Source organism: Mya arenaria, chromosome 4 (assembly GCF_026914265.1).
Source record: "Mya arenaria isolate MELC-2E11 chromosome 4, ASM2691426v1".
NCBI classification, from domain to species: domain Eukaryota; kingdom Metazoa; phylum Mollusca; class Bivalvia; order Myida; family Myidae; genus Mya; species Mya arenaria.
Window position 1 is genome coordinate 50973844 of NC_069125.1, and position 17097 is coordinate 50990940.

At 35.6% G+C, this 17097-nt stretch overlaps 2 protein-coding genes across 3 annotated transcripts; both read left to right on the forward strand.

The window, feature by feature from the left end:
• The first annotated feature begins 34 nt into the window (after positions 1-34).
• On the forward strand, positions 35-8971 carry LOC128230036 (cyclin-H-like). 2 transcript variants are annotated; one of them, XM_052942019.1, is made up of 9 exons: positions 35-104; positions 2088-2234; positions 2566-2688; positions 3382-3657; positions 3977-4090; positions 4332-4387; positions 4842-4912; positions 6188-6299; positions 7920-8971. In XM_052942019.1, the coding sequence occupies exons 2-9, from the start codon at positions 2118-2120 to the stop codon at positions 8035-8037; spliced, it is 987 nt and encodes a 328-aa protein (XP_052797979.1). In that variant the 5' UTR covers positions 35-104; positions 2088-2117; the 3' UTR covers positions 8038-8971. The 2 variants fall into 2 exon arrangements, with proteins under 2 accessions (XP_052797979.1, XP_052797978.1); XM_052942018.1 differs by lacking the exon at positions 35-104 and adding an exon at positions 361-379.
• Positions 8972-11907: 2936 nt separating this feature from the next.
• LOC128231867 (thioredoxin domain-containing protein 17-like) lies at positions 11908-14547 on the forward strand. Its single transcript, XM_052945111.1, has 4 exons — positions 11908-12079; positions 12839-12920; positions 13401-13482; positions 13916-14547. Exons 1-4 carry the CDS (start codon positions 11941-11943, stop codon positions 13982-13984), a joined length of 372 nt encoding a protein of 123 aa, XP_052801071.1. The 5' UTR covers positions 11908-11940; the 3' UTR covers positions 13985-14547.
• Positions 14548-17097: the final 2550 nt, after the last annotated feature.

The following is a 17097-nucleotide window of genomic DNA, read 5'->3' on the forward strand; positions in this document are numbered from 1 at the left end:
GCAATCAATTATTAAACCGCTACGCCGGGAACCAATGCAAGCGTTTGCTAGTCAATCGTCTACCCACACAGATTAAAAATACAAGGCCCCGATGTTTTTTCCAAGTAATTTATGCTTTTGAATTAATTATTTTATTATGTTAGGTCATTAAAATACTGTTTTTACTTAAAATAACATTATCTCACATTAATTTATTTTCTTTTTATTTTAAAAGCCAGAATGCAGTTTTTGTCACGAAAACAGGTGACTGTTTTTTTTTATGGAAATGTTCAGGTTTCCCAAATCAGTAGGTGTCGGTCGCCTTATGAATTCTGATCAAATATGCCCAGTTACCTATCAGTATGGACCATATCGGCATGCATTTTTATTATGAACGGAGGTATAATTTTCGAACGAAAATAACATTTTAAGGTGACAATATTATACAACCTCAATTATTAAGCCCTTGTCATGTGCTCATACAGACTTCTGTACACACTAGTGTCAGTTTGCGATAGGGACATTCAACAAAAAGATGTAATTTTCTGTAATTCATGCACATACAAGTCTAGCCACAAAAATGCATGTTAAGGGAACTTGTTTAAAACATTCATATAAGGATACATTCATTGTTTCCTTAACATAAGGGCACAGGCGTCTGGCTCATTGTTTGTGTCTAAAATGTTGATAAATATCATTTTGGGTACATATAATCACAGGCATCTGGATCATTGTTTGTCACTTAAATGTTGTTTAAAACCATTTTGGGTACATACAATGAGATAAACAACACATCTGAAGATATTTAGTGTCTTTGATATATATATATACAAAAAAGAAACAAGGTATGTAACTCAAACTTACCCAATTTCACGGTAGAGTCCAGTTTTATGCAAATTTCTCAACCAACATATAAACAATCCATTTTTAAATAAGTGACATGGAAAGAAGAGTCAATTACGATATGTTGGTATAACTATATTGTCTTTAGACAAACAAGCATAATTCATTGTCCAATTCTTGTGTTTTTCTTTAGTCGGAAAGAATACAGCAAATTCAAATCTTCAATTTTCCCCATGTAAACAGTACTAATCACAGACCTATTTTTATGCTTCAGTGTACAGATAAATTAAGAGTTTATTAAATGAGACCTTTGATGGGATTGTGTTTAGGGCCCCTAGGGTCAAGGTTACTGTTACTTAAATTAAAACAAAAACAGTTGGTACTGTTTAACTTTTGTTTGGGTTGACATATTTTGATGAAACATTGTATTGGAAAGAGTTAATGGGATTGTGTTTGGGATTCCTTTAGTCAAGATAAAGGTCACTGTTACAAAAAATAGAAGAAAACTATTAGAAGAAACTGAATATCTTTAGTTTTGGATGACATATTTTGACCAAACTTGGTAAATAGGACAAGTTTATGGAGAGCTTATATGGGATTGTGTTTTGGGCCCCTAGGGTCAAGGTCAATGTCACTGTTACTACAAATAGAAATATGGTTGAAACTCAATATCTTCAGTTATGGTTGACTTTTTGTCACCAAGCTTGATATGTAGGAAGAGTTTATGGAGATCTTTCATGGGTTTGTGTTGACAAAAACACAACACGCAACAAATCAGCTTACATATAATTCTCACAACACAGGCTGAAGTTCTTCTGTCAATCATTGAAAACCTGATTTCGTAACATTGCTCTTCTTGTTTGTTTCTTGATACATTTTTCATGATTTATAAACCATATTTTAAGTTTAAAACATGCTTTTATTATAAATGACTACTATCTGCCAAAATTAATTAATTTAAACAGATTATATTTCAACACATAATATAAAGCATTAATTTGGACATTTTTAGTCTTAAATACATCTATTACATTTATACATATATTGTACGGGCTTTTCTGATCGTGAATTATTCTGTATATGGTACAATGTAAGGTGGCCTAAGTTTCATCAAAAGCCTAAAGAAATAAAGAGATGAATGTAGCATAGAATGACATTTGAAACAACTTCAAAAGTTTATTGCAATGTTTCTATTAATATGGCTCTGTTGTTTTAAAATTTAAAGTTTGTACACTATCTGTTAAAAACACTTGTTTAATTTACAGACTGAGACTAACCGGTAAACTAAGTTAAAAATGTTTGCATCTGGAACGCAGAAGAACCACTGGATGTTTACTGGACCGGAGGAGATTGATTTGCTTAGACAGGAGGCAAATGAACGATTTGTGAATGAATTTGGCAAGAACATGGATGTAAGTCTCTTGCTGAAGTTGTGACTGTGATTAAAAAATTGGCAAACTTAGCCAATGTGCGTGTGTGTGTGTGTGTGTGTGTGTGTGCGTGCGTGCATGTGGGCGGGCTGGTGGCCTTGTGTGTGTGTGTGTGTGTGTGTGGTAAATGTATTTTCCCTTGAGAATTTTAATTCATTTATTTTCATTTTTTTGTATTTCCAGTTGTTTGTTTGGAAAATGAAAATAAAGACTTGTTACTGGTTAACTATTAAAGATTTTTCTTTCATGGTACTATGCATTATATGAAAATATTTATGTATTAGTTTTGCTTTTTATGACATATATTTTTCAGGAAGACCATAGGAAGGCTCATTTTTTGTTGCCTGAGGAAGAGAAACTGTTAATGAGACATTTCGAGTTCATCCTGCGTGAATTCTGCAAGAAATTCCAGCCATCCATGCCCAAATATGTACTGGTTAGTGTCAGCAAATAGCTTTTGAATGAAGCAAACACTATGTACCATTATTGTTATAACTATATTGTTATTTCATGCTTTCCATTAGCTCATTGAAGATAAAGATGGGTTATATGATTATATATATATATATTTTACTGATTCTCTGATTCACTGTGAAAACGAATATAAAAACACACAGTTCTGGGAAAAAGCTTCTTCCACTTCAAATATTTTCGGTGAATTATAACCATAAAATAAAAATAAAATCTCAGTGTATGTTTGCAATATATTCACATACAAAAAGTAAAACACTTATCATGTCATTGATAAAGATTTTAGTGAACACTTAATGAAATATATTGCTATCTTACACAGCAACAAACAATTAGCATTTAAATCAGATTTAGAGAGTTCACCTATACATGTTGATAGTTTGCCTTTGTATGATTTCTCTTAACAATACAATGTAGAGAACACTTATACACTGTATACTTATGTTTGTCAAATACAAGCAGCAATTATTTCATGTATATTTAGTGGTCAAATTTAACGCAAGCCCTGAATTTTATATACACTGTAGCAGGTCTTTTTAAAGAATTGATGCCAAGCAATTAAGTATAAGACTTCAGGCTTGTTCATCCAAAAGTCTAATTTTGATGACTGTATATTCTATGTACATACATGAATATCATTGTGATTTGCCATGACCAGGGTACAGCATTGACATACTTCAAGCGTTTCTACATCCACAACTCATTGATGGACTTCCATCCCCGAGACCTGATGCTCACCTGCGTGTACCTGGCATGTAAGGTGGAGGAATTCAACGTTTCCATTGGCCAGTTTGTGGGAAACTTGAAGGGTGACCGGGAGAAGTTTGCCAACATTATCCTCGGGTTTGAGTTGTTGCTCATGGACAAGTTACATTATCACCTCACTGTTCACAACCCTTTCAGACCTCTTGAGGGATTTCTTATTGATCTTAAGGTAATTTATTTGTTTTGTTATTGTTTCATGGTTTTATGATGGTTAAATTGTATAATTATTCCATATGTTGAAGTCAGGCTCCTTTATTTTCCATGTTCTACCTGACAGGTGAAATATTTTCAATTAGATGTTGAACAACATAAAACATTGGCAAATATGGATGTAAAATGGACAAAATCATACATATTAAATCTTTATAAAAAGATAAAAGAAAAGATAAAAGAAGCTTCCATCAATCGTGACTTACAGGAAGTTTTTATTTATGGGTCAAGATTTGTAGTCTATTTACGGTAGTTGAATTTTGAACATTATTTTTCAGACTCGATATTTCAAGAACAAAGCTGAAGATGTAGAGAGATTACGTAGAAATGCTGAAGATTTTGTGGACAGATCTCTAGCTACAGAAACCTGCTTGTTATTCTCTCCTTCACAGGTACATGTTTATTTGGTGGTGCTTTTCATTCTTTTACATCAACCACAGTACTCGGTCTAACTTAATGGTAATGCATGCAATCATAGAAATTAGACTTTCTTATGGACAAGCCCAACTTTTTTAGCGACTTGACATAGATTTATTTCTTAAATTGATGACTTTGATACATACATGTGCATGTTTATTTTGTGTGAAATTAATATTTGTAGAACCTTTTAAAGTTGATGAAATCTCCATTCAGATTGCGTTAGCAGGCATCATCCACAGTGCTGGAGAGGAGGGCATCAGCCTAGACAAGTAAGGAAGCAACTAGGTCACATGGTTTTAAAAAATAGATATAAAACCTTGATATAAAAGATTTCATTATAATGCATCTTCTTATTGTAATCTCTACATTAAAGGGACTCCATATGGGGTTCATTTTAAGTTATAGTAATGCAGCCTGGCACAAACAAAAAATAAAAAACAACTATTGCTGTGTTTTGTGCAAAATGTATACTAGCCAACATATATGCACAAACCCCTATAAAGTCCATTAAATAAAACAACAAATTAATGGAATTCCAAAGCCTTCTTAACAATTAAATTGCTAACCGGCAATCTTATTGGCGGAAATTTTCATGTGAACACTAATAAGAGGTAGCGGAATCAGTCTCCAAAGTGCCATACTTCCTTGTTTGAGTTGCCAACAATTGCTTATTTCTTGCAAAGATATTTAACATTCCTTTTAGCATGAGTGTTGTATTTTCAGTTATGTAACCGGTGTACTGATGCAAGGAACCACGAATGAAGAAGTGAAGAAAATGGCCAGCCAGATCAAACGTAAGAAGCTGGATTCTGTGAATTATTCATAGTATCATCATCCATTCATCTATAAATGTGAAAAGCAGTTTTCTTTTGAGAAGTTAATCAAAATAATTATATTTGCAATAGTATCGTTCTTTGCATTTTAACAATTATATACAAGGAAAATTTATAGGGCTTTTTCGTGGATACCTTTTTTTAGCAAGATTGTGCACTCTCATGGGTGAGAGGGGGGTCACCTATACCACCAGCCCTCTCTCATCCTGGTGGGGATCAAACCCCCAACTCTTGGGTGAGAGGGGGTTCACCTATACCACCAGCCCACTCTCATCCTGGTGGGATACAAACCCACAACCTCTTGGGTGAGAGGGGGGTCACCTATACCACCAGCCCACTCTCATCCTGGTGGGGATCAAACCCACAACCTCCTGGGTGAGAGGGGGTCACCTATACCACCAGCCCACTCTCATCCTGGTGGAGATTGCACCAACAACCTTTTGGGGGAAAGGCAGACACCTATACCACCGGCCCACTCTCATCCTGGTGGAGATTGCACCAACAACCTTTTGGGGGAAAGGCAGACACCTATACCACCGGCCCATTCTCATCCTGGTAGAGATCAACCCACAAACTCTTGGGTGAGAGGCAGACACCTATTCCACCAGCTCACTCTTATTCTGGTAGAGATCTAACCCACAATCTCTTGGTGGCAAAAGCAGACACCTATACCACCAGCCCACTCTCATCCTTCTTTTTATACCCATCCTCTTTCCAACAAAGCCTTAAAATACACTTTTATGCTCAAAACTATGTATTAAATCACATGAGTTGTGCACATCAAAACCTTTTTTTCAATTTCACACCTCTATTCCACACCTTGAGGTGAAATATGAATATTGGTATATACCCGGTAGTCCATAAAGCAGAGACCAGATAATGCTGCATTTTACTGTCTGGAAATTGTTCTTTTAGATCTTTCGCTGCAAAATCTGGCTGAATGCAGCATCTGCTAAAAAGACCTATAGAACAGCTTTAGTAACTAGTTTCCTGAGCTTTCCTTCCATGAATTGTATTACGTTAGTTATTGATACAGTTATGGTTCAAAGTTGAAACTACTTACATAATCAAATGTGAGTTATTTATTTTCAAGACAAGATTGATAATCAGTTTAAAAGTGAGTTATTTATATTCAAGACAAGATTGATCATCAGTTTGAAAAATTATTGTGTTGTTCACATAGGATAAAAAAGTTGTTTCATTGTAGTTGAACACTTACTTATGATGTATTTTCAGGCATAAAGTATCTCGTTAAAAACCAGCCATCCTTGCAGCGAGAGCTGATAGGGCCAGTTCAGAGAAAACTCGAGCCGTGTCGTAATCAGGCAAATAACCCTGAATCAGAAATGTAAGTCTTGAATTGTCTGCTTGGCTAACGTGTTTGAGATTTCAAGTAAATGCAGTTTACCAGTAACAGCGATGAGTTGAATTTCTATACAAAATTATTTTTACTTCATTTTATGTTACATGTACATGTACATGTTTGAGCTGCCATGAGTCAAAGGTGAGACTATTTCTCGGTATAAACCATTACTGGCAATTTTACGACGCCATTTTTTTGGTATTTGTTCGATACTAGTCATATCTTCCCTGACATGCTTGTTAAATTGTATGTACTATCTGTATGGAAATAGAATATGTATTGTTGTTTAATGTTTCTGACGTAGTACATTAGTCGACACCAGTTTAAGGATGAAAAACATTGATGGAATTGGCCAATATTACAAAGACCCACGTACATGGTACATGAACATGTCACCCTAAAAACAAATTCAAGTTTTTACAAGTACTCAAATACTCAATCTAGGACCCAATTTCCCGAAACTTCTTAAGTCTCTTATAACAGAATTAAGCTAAGCTCACTATTTTAGTCCTTCAATAATTTGCATAATATTTAATTCTTTAGTGAGTTTTTATAATTTAAATAGGAATTATCTTTATTATAATCATGATAAACCATTTTTCATTTATCAAAATTCAATTTTAGTATGTATTTTGGCCAATTGAAATAAGCTACTTAAGCCTGTTAAGCTTAAAAAGTTTAGAGAAATTGGAGCCGGAAGATTATCCAAGTACTCGAGGTACTGATTTTACTACTTGTTGCCATCCCTGATAATTTTATAAGAATGTGTGCAAAATTAAATACCGGTATGTAATGTAGTTTAATGTTGGTGATTGTAATATTCTCTACATTGTAAAAGCCCAGTGCATTTAAACCTGTACCCACTAAGATGAAATTATGTCTCCCCCATTCAAAGGGAGACATATTGTTTCCATCAGTCACACTTCATTTCCACTCAATAGCATAAAGAGCGCTTGGACCCAGGAACTTCATACTTGGTATGGAGGTTGTTTACGACCTGTAGATAACGGCTAAAGATTTTGAGATCTGTAGGTCAAAAGTCAAAGTTCCGGTGACCTTGAGGTGAAAACACGGTTTTGACTCAATAACTGAAGATCCTTTGGGTCCCGGAACTTCATACTTGGTATACAAGTTAGTCATGACTAGTAGATGACCGAAATTGATTTTGATATCATTAGATCAAAAGTCAAGGTTGCGGGACCTTCAAATGAAAAACGATATGTTCATGGAGACCATAAGCTGAAAAATGGTTTCCGCTCAAAAACTAAAGAACGCTTGCACCAAGGAATTTCATACTTGATATTCCAGTTGGTCATTACTGTTGGATGACCCCTATTGATTTTGATTTCAGTAAAACAAAATGGTACTTCTTAAATCCATCTATCATATTAATTCTTAATATTCATAGGATTACTGATCTTATGCAGTAGATGTACACTATTGAATACAGGTAAATAGGCCAAACTTCAAGGTCACTGTAGGTTTATCTCCAGTCCAAAAGTACACATTTAATGTCCATCTTTGATTATTTCTCACGTACAACCACACAATGGGGGAGACAAAAGCTTTTTTAAAAAAATTCTCAAGTGTCAATCTGCTTTTCAGCTACAAACGTCGGTTGGAGGAGATGTTTGAGGAGGAAGAAGAGGAGAGAAGTCGCAAACGTCAGAAACTTATGGAGGAGGAGCGCGCTGCAGAGAGGGCTCTTATTGGCATTCCTTGACTCTACCTGTCATAACCTGTAGCGGTGATGATTGAAAACTTGCCAAAGAGATTTTGGTGTATTGACTAACAATGACAGTCCCCAACAGTTGCAGGGATTGTGTTTCATAATTAAAAGTTTGGCCAAAATACTAGTAATTGTTTATTGGGATGGACATCTAGCCTCCATACTAAACATGAATGCTAACCAGAGTAGCTAAAACAAAGATAGACACATGAACGCCCTGCCCTGGTCTTCTCTGGGTTGGTTTTTGCCAAAACTGATTGTTTTGGATTGAATGACAGGTTCTGCCTGGACCTTCAGAGGATAAGTTAGTCTGGACAAGTATTATGTTCAAGATTTGTCAACAAGTTTAAGTTAATCAATTGAGTAACATTTTGATGATTATAGAATTATTATTCTCTTAAATATTTCTACATTGATTATTATTTTGAAAGAATTTTTACCATCTAGAGCTATTTATTACTAGTATCACATTTTCAATATTACAGACCATATGGAGGTGCATTTGTTTGGGTCTATTGTTCTTGGCAATCTAGCATAGCTGAAGATGGCCAGAGAGTGCTATTCTTTTACATGCACCATCAATTTTCAGTGTAAGATCTACTGGCAATTTTATGTTTGACTTGGCAGATCTTAAGATGTAATATTTTGTTGCATGCATATGGTTGCAAGTGTGTCTTCTATTCGGGATGCTTCCTATCATATAAATAAATTGTGTGGATGATACAATAGTAGATAAATTGTATAAATTATTTTATGTAGAAAAAAATATAGGAAATTGATAGGACTCAAAGATAAGTGTGTGCGTTATGGCATGTTGTGAGATGCTGTTGTTATATGAAAGTGCTTCTGTTTGACAAGCAATACTTTATGTGTTCTGTTTATGTAAACATGTCCATTGTTTTGTTTGAAATAAAAATACATGATTGTATCAATGTCGTGATCTGTTATTTTCCTTCAAGCAATTAATCATTAGTCATTTTCTGCAAAAACCAACATTTGACACACATGCGCACATTGTGCTGAATGTGAGCTATTTTGACCTTATTTGTATAACCTTTGAACTCTCTACAGCAGCTGAAGATCATATCAGATCATTATGACCTTAGAAATGAGTAAGATTGATGGAGGCTAACAATTCTTTTTTTAATGTGGGTCAGGTTAGTTTTAAATCTAGGTCACTAGGACAGATCATTGAAAATCTCTTCGAATACAATGGAAACGGTAATCATGAAACTTGAATTATTGGCTTTATTTAAATCTAGGAAATCTAATCTAAAAGTATCTTGTGAAAACTACAGCTTTGATTTCGACCTGATTGCGCAACTAACTATTTGTAGTGTTAGGTCAAAATCTAGGTCAATGGGTCAAATCTCTTGAATATTTTGTAAACACAATCGTGGCTTTATAAGTTCATTGAACCTTTTTAAAACTTGATAAGGATAATTGTATTTATTAGGCCCCTACAAGTTTCATCGGATGAGGCTACACATGTAGGTTTACCCTCTGTCCGGAAAACCTGGACGCTGCAATAACTTGAGATGTATGCAAGCTAGATTATGCACATCATTTTAATATTTTTGTTTATCAAAAATTAGGTTTTCTATTTCAATACCATGTTTTTCCCCAGATCGACTCGCCTGGCGTTGTGAAAAAAATCCCGTGATGCGTCACCTAAACCGCTTTAATGAAATATTGGTCCAGTCAAAGTATATATCATTTCCGAATAAAAAAGAGGTCAAGAGGCCAAATCACCGCTTTAATGAAATATTGGTCCAGTTAAAGTATATATTATTTCCGAATAAAAAGAGGTCAAGAGGCCAAATCAGAGAAAAAGTAAAGGTCACTGCTTGTTCAAGATATTCTGGTTTTAAGACACACGTGTCTGTGATAGAAACATTTGAAACCGTATGTTAAGCAATATTATAGTGGACTGAGGAGACCTTCTCTATGCCTGGCAATCATTTCGTGGATGCACTGCAAGACCATGTAATAACCATGCATATATTACATGCTGTGCTTCATTTCAGAAAATGCGAAAATTGAACGTAAATAAAGACTAAACCTATCACTGAATGTCATTAATACCCACGCACGCCCAAGTGTCGGAATGCCAAATAATTTTAAAACTGTATGACTAAGCAAAACATACTAAATTCAGAAGTTTGCTGTGACCTTGACCTCAAAGGTAGGGACACCTGTCTTAGGGGCAACACGTCATCATACTAGTGTGGTCACTTTTTTATTTAAAAAAAAAAACGACCATGAATGAGAAAGATATGAACCGGGCACAAACTATCATCAATAAGGCTTTTTCGGCTAAGAAGGAAGATTGGACCTTGGGGATACATATAGGGACACGGCAGTCTTGTGTGCGACACATCCTCATGCTATGGTGGTCACTACTGCCAAATAATTTAAAATCCGATTATGATGAATGCGGACAGAATACAAACTATCATCAGTAAGGCTTAAATGGCAATACATACTTAGTTCATACGATTGCTGTGACCTTGACCTTAAAGGTATAGACACGGATCTTGTGACCGGCACACTCTCATGCTATGGTGGTCACTTCTGACAAATAATTGTAAAATTTGACCGTGAATGTGTCGGTTCCACAAATGAGAGTCATTTCGGTCCATTTGCACTATCGAGCTGGACAATATTTCTAAAATTACTTTTGAATATTGTACCTGTATCTAGTGAATAGTGTGGTATCTGAGATATTGCTCCCAGATGGTATTTGCATTCAAAATATAAATATAAAAAGAGGGCCATGATCGCCTTAATTCGGTCACCTAAATAAAGGTCTAAAGCCTTTTTATGACAATGAGGTTTTCCTTGATATCTCTATCAAACATACGGCCTTCGGGCCGGGCGAATTTTGACCCCGGCGGGGCCTAGTGTGAACAAAATGTCACAGTTTAGGTCATCCAAGCACAACATTGATATTCGTTTTTCAAACTGTAAACTCGGTTCAAATTTCATTGTTGTAGCATCATAATAAGAATAAAGGTTGTGGGTGGGGCCATTGCCCCACCAGCATTGGTCCAGTGGTATAATTTGAAGAAACTTATTTGAGGGCCATCATATGATGCTACATAACAAATACCATAGGTCTAGCGATTTCAGACAAGAAGAATTTTCAATCGATATCCCAATATACCTTGTGAACCATGGGGCGTGGTTATTTTTGGCCCCAGGGGCATGATTTTAACAAACTTGTTAGAGAGCCATCATATGATGCGTCATAACAAATAGCAAGGGTTTGGGCCTAGTGGTTTCAGACAAGAAGATTTTCAGAGAGTTCCCTATATAACTTGGGGTTGTAGTTAGTTTTGGTTAAAACAATATTTATTTCGATATATATAACATTTACAATAAGTTCAGTTCAACAAATTAGAGCATAATCAAAATTAACAAAGACAAATAAGTTTAGCATTGAAAGAAAACAGGTAAATTATGCAAAAAAACATAATTGAGAAGAAAGCCTTGAGCGGTGGCCAGTTATGACCCGTGAGGAATTCGTTTCTTTGGGCAATTTTAAAAGGGCATCACCCAATGAACATCCATGTGAAGTTTTATCAAAATTGTTCAAACGGTTTAGGAGTTGACGCTGTTTAAAGCAATTGTTGACGACGCCGACAACGGACATAGACCGATCACAATAGCTAAAATAAAATGGCCGAAATTGGTAAAGGACTGACTCCCGCCAACACGATAATGTGTCTAGTCACAGCATGTCCCTAGGATTTTGTCAAATTAGAATTGTTTATTATGAACCTACTGCAGTACTGAAACTCTTCTGAAATTCGAGTCTGGTCATAGCTTGCTTGTTATATTTCTTTAGGTTAATATGTTTAAAAGAACTCTTCAATCACGAACAAGATAGCTGACATGGCAAAATCAGTGAAAGTCGAGGGATATGAAGCCTTTAAAGCCGCTGTTGATGAACACAAAGGAACGACCATATTCGCTCTGTTCTGTGGCTCCATCGGAAAGGACGGGAAAAGTTGGTGCCCGGATTGTGTCGTCGGTAAGTGTGATTTATTTGAGGTAAAGTGAAAGTAGAAAGGGCACGCCCACTTTTCAAGATGTTAATGCAGGTGTATACAGTACAGTACCTGGTTGATACTGTATCTAGATATGAGCATTTACGTTGCGATAGAGATAGCTGTTAACGGCCATGAAATTGACTATAAATAACTACAAATAAAATAATCATATGACACCATTTTTCATACACATGCCTGTCACGCGGCATTCTAATTTATTTTTACTAAAACAAACTTAAATCGATCAATACAATATTTGTATAAGTCATATTTATCAATTATATGATATCTTCCAAGTCTCGGACAATTAATGAATATCAATGATGTGCATTATCTGGTAGGCTCTTTACATGTGCAGTAACTGAATAAATTGCAATCAGAGGTTACCCCCAAAAGGATGTCATAACCTAAGGTTTACCCCAACAAACTTGAACGATGCAATCTACTACAAATAAGATCATTTCAAGGATGTCATAACAGTATTTCTTTCACCTAAATGCATTCAAGTATAAACCCTCAACATCCTTTCTGCTTTAGCAGGGTTTCCCTGCGGAGTTCAGACTGATTAGATATGTTAGGGTTGCCAGGGATAGCCATTTACACAATGCAAGACTTAACTATGATTCTATGTTATAATTATATTGTTAGCAGCTTAACCTGTCATCTTAACATTTATAATGCCATCGTCAAATATTTAACCACTAAGTAAATTCCTTATTACAATTCCATGTGGATTTCAGCTGAGCCTGTGATAAATGCAAACCTGTCCAAGATCGCCGATGACGGAGTTTTCATATATTGCAGTGTTGGAGATAGGACATTGTATGTAAATCTCTACTTCAATATGAACAATTGTATGTATGCATTCAAATGATTGATTTAAAATGATAACAACAATTTGATAAAACTCTGGAGGATTATGTTTCCCCCGCCCTCGTTATATAATTTCCAAGCAACCCTGTTGTTTCGATGCTTATTGAAAACGTTTTAAATGCAAAATATCAACTATACGAATTTTGACTCGAGACATCACTGAATATGCGTTTGAAGGCAAGCGGGTGATGGGGGTAGTTCCCAACGTACGCTATTCCCTTACAAGTCCACTTGATACCATTCGTGTTGTTATACATGAATATAATGTATCTAAATTATACACATGTCATATACTTTAACTGAAATAAATTCATAAATTGATTAAAAATCAAGATGAATGCAAATACGCATGTTTATTCGTGCAGCCACACGACTTAATACAAGTGTAAGAGAGCATATTATTTAGTTAAAGTTCCTGAATATTTTCAGTTGGAAAGACCAAAACAATGCGTTCAGAAAAGACCCATCGTTGATGCTAAAGGGAGTTCCAACACTTCTCAAATTAGGACAGGTGTGGTCGACATTAAAGCAACACTATATATATATGAATTATATGATCTATAATTACATGTATAATATAATATTATATATTATGATGAAACTTTAATTTTTGTATGATTTATATATAAGTGTGTTTACCAAATTCGGATGATTTAAAAAACAAAACAAAAAACTTAGTTATGGACTGTTTGAGTGTCAACAAGGTGTCGAATTCAGTTTTAACTAATGTGTTCTAGGTGGATCATTGTCCGTGTTTGCAATTGTGTAGTTCTAACTCTTTAAAAACAGTCAAGCCTTGAGTCAAGGTATTGTTATGTAACGTTGTTGTCGGCATTGGTGTTGCCGTGCAAAAACGTTAACATTGGGGGCATAACTAGAACAAGTTAAGAATATTTACATTTATCTAAATGTATATATTTCATAGTTTTTTCAATCCTTTTCAGCCCAATCGACTTGTGGAGGAGCAGTGTGCAAAAACTGATCTTGTGGAGATGTTGTTTGCGGACGATTGATGACTTGATGGAGTTGGCTTGATGGAGTTGACTTGATGGTTGAAGTGAATTCATTTAAACAGAAAAAATCAACAACAAAATACACATCCCAGCTTGCAAGATTATGATGTGAACATCTATATTATAAACATCTATTCAGGTGCTATATTTGTCCTCTTCGCGGTAAAAGGGAACTCCAATTTGTCGTTGGTTGCACACATTGCATTAATACCAGCACATTGGGTTCTGAACTATTTCATGTAAATATTCATTTCTTGATTGTATTTATTCTTTATTTGTTCTTTTTTATTCCGGAATTTTCTCTACATCATGCCCTGGCGGTTTACTTAAGCAAAACTTGGTGGTCGGTGGCCTGACCGGCAAATTACACAAAGCACAATCAAAATAATCTGAAATGTGGGCATTGAGTTCAGTTTTAGTCTCTTAATTTCCTGGAAAAACGGTTAGTTTAAACATATTTTATGCATCATAAATATCATACCTTGCAGCAATGTATGTCATTTTATACATGATATATTGAATCGGATTAAAATGAACCGTTTACTATACGTTAGCGGCATACAGCTGTTTTCGCTGGTCTTGCCTCTCCACAGGCTTGTTTGGAAGTTTTCCTGATCAGTTGCGTGGCCTTTTCTATAGCTCGTCGATGCACAAGAGCGCCTTTAGGTGGAGCAAAAAGTGTGTGTCCGAATACTTAAAATTGTCGAATTTAAAGATCAATAAAGGAACAAAACGTCAAATGCTGAGTAATGAAGGGCCATACAAATATTACCATGGCAACTGTAGAGTGTCTATTGAATTATGACTTGCCCGAAATAAATCGAATTGAGCGATCGTATGCTAAATAGAGATTAAATTTGAGAGCTGGAAATGTACAACGGTCGGACAAGTTACCGTCGGTTGAAGAAAATGGCTGTTGGTTTCTTGTTTCGACGTGTGACCTTAAACTTTAAGGTATGTCGTAACGTGGCCAGAACGCTCTGCTCACCAGCTGGATGTCGAAATCATGTATGCCAAATTATCTCTGCATGCTTCATTTGTGTTAAGTCATGGGAGTAGACGCAAATGATTTATATCTGGCTTTTAACGCATGAGTGGTTTGACCAAATATATGACCAGTTTATGCTGTTATTTCAATATCCTTCCATCAGCTTAGTGATGGAGCAGACATGACATGCCATACAGACGGTCAGGGGACAAATCGGCTCATTTGTGCACATACACATCTTAAATTCGGCACTGCACCAACTTTTATCTTCTAAAGAACATATCGTCTTATTTATAACCATAACCTTGATGTTTGTGAACTTTATATCAAAATGTTAACAGAGCACTATCTTAATGTTCAAATCGTGGTAGCGAATCACTAAAATAACAAAGCTGAATACTTTTTACTAAACTATATAACTTACATGAATATAGACGATAACCCGACTGGGTATTACAGAAAGGGCGCCGCGGAGGTAACGCCAACACAAATGTTTTTAAGTCGAACAACAGGCATAACTCGCAAGAGTTTTGGGTCTTCTTTATATGTTAATATTGTCTGGAACGACACGCGCGCATAGCTTCATAATTATGAATATCTTGAACAGTTTCTCTGTATATGGCAAAGATTAGTGTCTGCACAACGACGCCGACGACGACATTAAAGCTACGATAATGCCTCGACCTTTTTTGAAAAACATTCGAGCTACTTTTTTCAAGAACAAACGCTGTCACAGGAACGTGACAAATGCCGTCGAATGGCTTCGTTGAAGAGATTAAACTATGTGGATAGCCTTTAGTATCTAACATATATTCAACACGACATTCCCATGCAGTTTGGAAATATTGATCATGAACACGAAGAGAACTCATTGTAGATGGAGTGGATGTCAAATTGTGCCTGTTGTACTTTTAAATGTGATTATTGAACATGCATGCAAGTGAACACTTTCCTAGATGTTAGAAGTATTTTGCGAGGTTTCTTTTAATGAAGAGTGTATTGAAAGACAACTTATATGTAAAAGAACATGAAGAAACACATTAACTAGTACCGGAAAGTTTTAAGTGAATGATGTAACTCAATGACTTAATTGTGGTAAACGTATTAAAATCCTGGTATACATTATCCGTTGGTAGTGTTCAAACTACCTATCAAGTTTGAGGTTCCTGAACCGAAGTTAATGACCTTTACCTTTAACCAACTGACCTCAAAATCAATGTTTCATCTACTGGCCATGACTAACCTGCCTACCAAGTTTGATTTCACTGGATCCCAGCCTTCTTCAGTTATTGGTCGCAAACGGATTTTCATCACAAGATCACAAAGTTGACCTTCAACCTGCATACTTTCATCACAAGATCACAAAGTTGACCTTCAACCTGCATACGAAGTTTGAGGTCTATGGGCCTAAGCGTTCGCATGTGTGCTTCGGAAACCATAGGGACGGACAGAATGTATGACTTTACAACATCATGCCGCCCTTCGGGGGAATAAAAGGTATATTAAACACGGATCGTTTCTTTTTCGAGTCCCATGCCTCTGTGACAAGAAATTTTCATTTCTTGTGTTTAGACAAAACAGCCTCACGACTCAGTTCATTCTTGATGAGGAAATGTATTATATTTCAACAGATTCTGTTTGCAATATTTACTACCGGTAGTATTCACTTATATTTGGAAAAAGAATCAAATCAACATTTTTGGTAATATAAAAACAGCTTTTCTGTTTTTGGACTTGCAGATGTTACATGTGAATTGATGTAGCTATAGCCTGTACAACAAGAGGCCCAAAAGGGCCTATGCTCTACTGGCATGGCTTTTGTGGTCATATCAATCCAGAGCATGTATGTATGGGTAAAAGGCAACAGACCTATACTTTATGTTTTGTGTTTGGGTTACCTGAAAACGTAGCACGTTCAACATTTGTGCCCAGAAAGTATTGTAAGCAGATTTGTTGCATGAACTATTTTAATATGTGCCAAGTAAAAGTCATCTGCCAAAAAAAAAATGCTTTCAAAACTGGACTCGTAGTAAAATTTTCTGTAGTTTTAAAAGTTAAAAAAATTGGTCAAAAGGTCAAAGTCAAGGGCATCCTAGGACAACATTGATCAATTTGAACAAACATT